At 59.4% G+C, this 2,798-nt stretch overlaps 1 protein-coding gene across 1 annotated transcript; it reads left to right on the forward strand.

The window, feature by feature from the left end:
- The first annotated feature begins 403 nt into the window (after positions 1-403).
- POU4F1 (POU class 4 homeobox 1) lies at positions 404-2,511 on the forward strand. Its single transcript, XM_034759369.1, is given in 3 exon segments — positions 404-723; positions 1,437-1,783; positions 1,785-2,511. Coding segments are annotated over 3 exon segments (1,143 nt in total). The 5' UTR covers positions 404-600; the 3' UTR covers positions 2,458-2,511.
- The last annotated feature ends 287 nt before the right edge of the window (positions 2,512-2,798 follow it).

The following is a 2,798-nucleotide window of genomic DNA, read 5'->3' on the forward strand; positions in this document are numbered from 1 at the left end:
CTGCATTGTATTACATGTAAGATCTGGGCATGTATACATGTACGTATATTATACGCAGATGGACATGCAGGCACATAATACATAGATGCGCACGTTGGTGTCTCTGTGTCCGATTAGAAAGGCGAGCAATGCGCATGTGTTGCAGCTACAGGTGTTGCACCTGCACTGTCCTTTCTGGTGGTCATTATAAGAGCAGCTCTCAAACTCCGGCACCGGCTAGACGTGCAAACGCGCAAGGAGATGCAACAAGGCGCAGGGAGGGAGAGAGCGGGAGGGCGGGAGGAGGAGGCAGGGGGAGACAGCTGATGTCTATCAAAGCCGTAGCTCCAAGCTCTCGCGAGAGTCTGCGGGGCCGTAGCCACGAGATGTGGGGCTCAGGTGTAAGCAGAGCGCATCTCAGCCCAGCGCTAGGATAGAGCAGACAGATAAGTGAGACCGAGAGGGCTGGAGGGAGTCTCACTGTGCGGTCAAAGGGAGCTCCAAGAAACAGCGGCACCAGCAGTGGGATCTGCCGCTGCACCCTCATCCCGGAGAGCGCCCGGAGAGCACTTTTCCCCTTACTTCAGGAGTGTTTGTGGATTTACATGCCAAGCCTTCAAGATGATGTCCATGAACAGCAAACAGCCGCATTTTGCCATGCATCCCACCCTACCTGAACACAAGTACCCCTCGCTGCACTCCAGCTCGGAAGCAATAAGAAGAGCCTGTCTACCAACTCCACCGGTAAGGGGCAAGCCGCTGCATCTCTCTCTCTCTCTCTCTCTCTCTCTCTCTCCCCTCTGTATATTGCATGTATGTGCATTAATAAAAAAACCGCTGCGAGGCACATTTTGACAAGCGGCGCTTAATGTTTTTTTCATGTCCTCCTCTGCAATCATCTGAGCGCCTGTGATCTTTTTTGAAAGCGGTGTTCACACGAGTCTCCGACTTCCTCCACTTTCGGTATTAATTTTTATGACTCGGCCTCTGAAAGGAATGTTCTTTATGCGCGCTGGTGTTTGACACAATTCCCCAGCTGAGAGTTACATATCCATTTCTTCTTCTCCTTTCTTTTCTTTTTCTTTGCCCCCCTCCCCCACTTCACTTTCCCCCGCTTTCTGGTTCCCTCCTCTCCCTGCTCTCTCCCTTGTATTCGCCCCTCTCTCGGCTCCCCCATTCCCTCGCTCCCCCTCTCCTTGGGCTCCCCTGTGATTCTCTCTTCTCCCTCCCTCCCTGGCTTGCTCCCCCCTTTTCGTTCCCTCCTGCCCTGTCTCCCCCACTATATCCCCCCATCTGCCCCTGCTTTCCCCATCTCCACTTTACTCTCTTCTCTCTGCCCCAATTCTCCTCGCCTCTCTCCTCGGCGTTTGCCCTTTTATTACCCCCTCCCGCGTCTCTCTCCCACCCAACTCTCCTTTCTGCCCCCCCTATGCTCCCCCCCTTTGTGTCGATTGCAGTTGCAGAGCAATATCTTCGCCAGCCTGGATGAGACCCTGCTGGCCCGGGCCGAGGCTCTGGCGGCCGTCGACATCGCCGTGTCCCAGGGCAAGAGCCACCCGTTCAAGCCGGACGCCACCTACCACACCATGAACAGCGTGCCGTGCACCTCCACCTCCACCGTGCCGCTGGCGCATCACCACCACCACCACCACCATCACCACCAGGCGCTGGAGCCCGGGGACCTGCTGGACCACATCACCTCCCCGTCGCTGGCGCTCATGGCCGGCGGCGGGGGGCACGAAGGGGCCGGCGGGGGCGGAGGAGGCGGCGGAGGAGGAGGGGGAGGCGGCGGAGGCGGCGGCGGCGGGGGGGGGCTTGATCTCCACCTCGGCCCATCCCCACTCGCACATGCACGGCCTGGGCCACCTGTCGCACCCGGCCGCCATGAACATGCCCTCGGGCCTGCCCCATCCGGGGCTGGTGGCCGCTCACCACGGCGCGGCGGGGCAGGTGGCCTCGGCGGTGGTGGGGGCGGCCGGCCTGGCCTCCATCTGCGACTCGGACACGGACCCCCGCGAGCTGGAGGCCTTCGCCGAGCGCTTCAAGCAGCGGCGGATCAAGCTGGGCGTGACCCAGGCCGACGTGGGCTCGGCCCTAGCCAACCTGAAGATCCCGGGCGTGGGCTCGCTGAGCCAGAGCACCATCTGCCGCTTCGAGTCGCTCACCCTGTCCCACAACAACATGATCGCGCTCAAGCCCATCCTGCAGGCCTGGCTGGAGGAGGCCGAGGGCGCCCAGCGCGAGAAAATGAACAAGCCCGAGCTCTTCAACGGGGGCGAGAAGAAGCGCAAGCGGACTTCCATCGCCGCCCCGGAGAAGCGCTCCCTGGAGGCGTACTTCGCCGTGCAGCCCCGGCCCTCCTCCGAGAAGATCGCCGCCATCGCCGAGAAATTGGACCTGAAAAAGAACGTGGTGCGGGTTTGGTTTTGCAACCAGAGACAGAAGCAAAAAAGGATGAAATTTTCCGCCACCTACTAAACAAGCCAACAAAACCAACGCGCCAAGTTTCCATCCCCTGGAGTGTGGGCGAAGGGAGGGAACCGAGGGGGGGAGCTGTTGGGGGACTGGGCGTGAAGGGAGGGAGATTGGGGGGGTGCGAGTGGGAGGGGATATTGTGGAAGGGGCGAGGGGGCTGGAGGAGCCAGTGGACTACTTGTTTGACCAGAGACACTCTCAAAATCTCCTGGGGACCAAGGAACAATGTAGGGGAGAGAAAAAAACATCAACAAACTTCTAAAGGGAAAGAAACGAGAACAACAAGAAGAGCAAAAGTAAATGCTCTAGAAATCCATGGGGTGCACTTCTGCAGGCTGATCGCC

The sequence above is a fragment of the Trachemys scripta genome, chromosome 1, assembly GCF_013100865.1.
Source record: "Trachemys scripta elegans isolate TJP31775 chromosome 1, CAS_Tse_1.0, whole genome shotgun sequence".
Classification (NCBI taxonomy): domain Eukaryota; kingdom Metazoa; phylum Chordata; order Testudines; family Emydidae; genus Trachemys; species Trachemys scripta.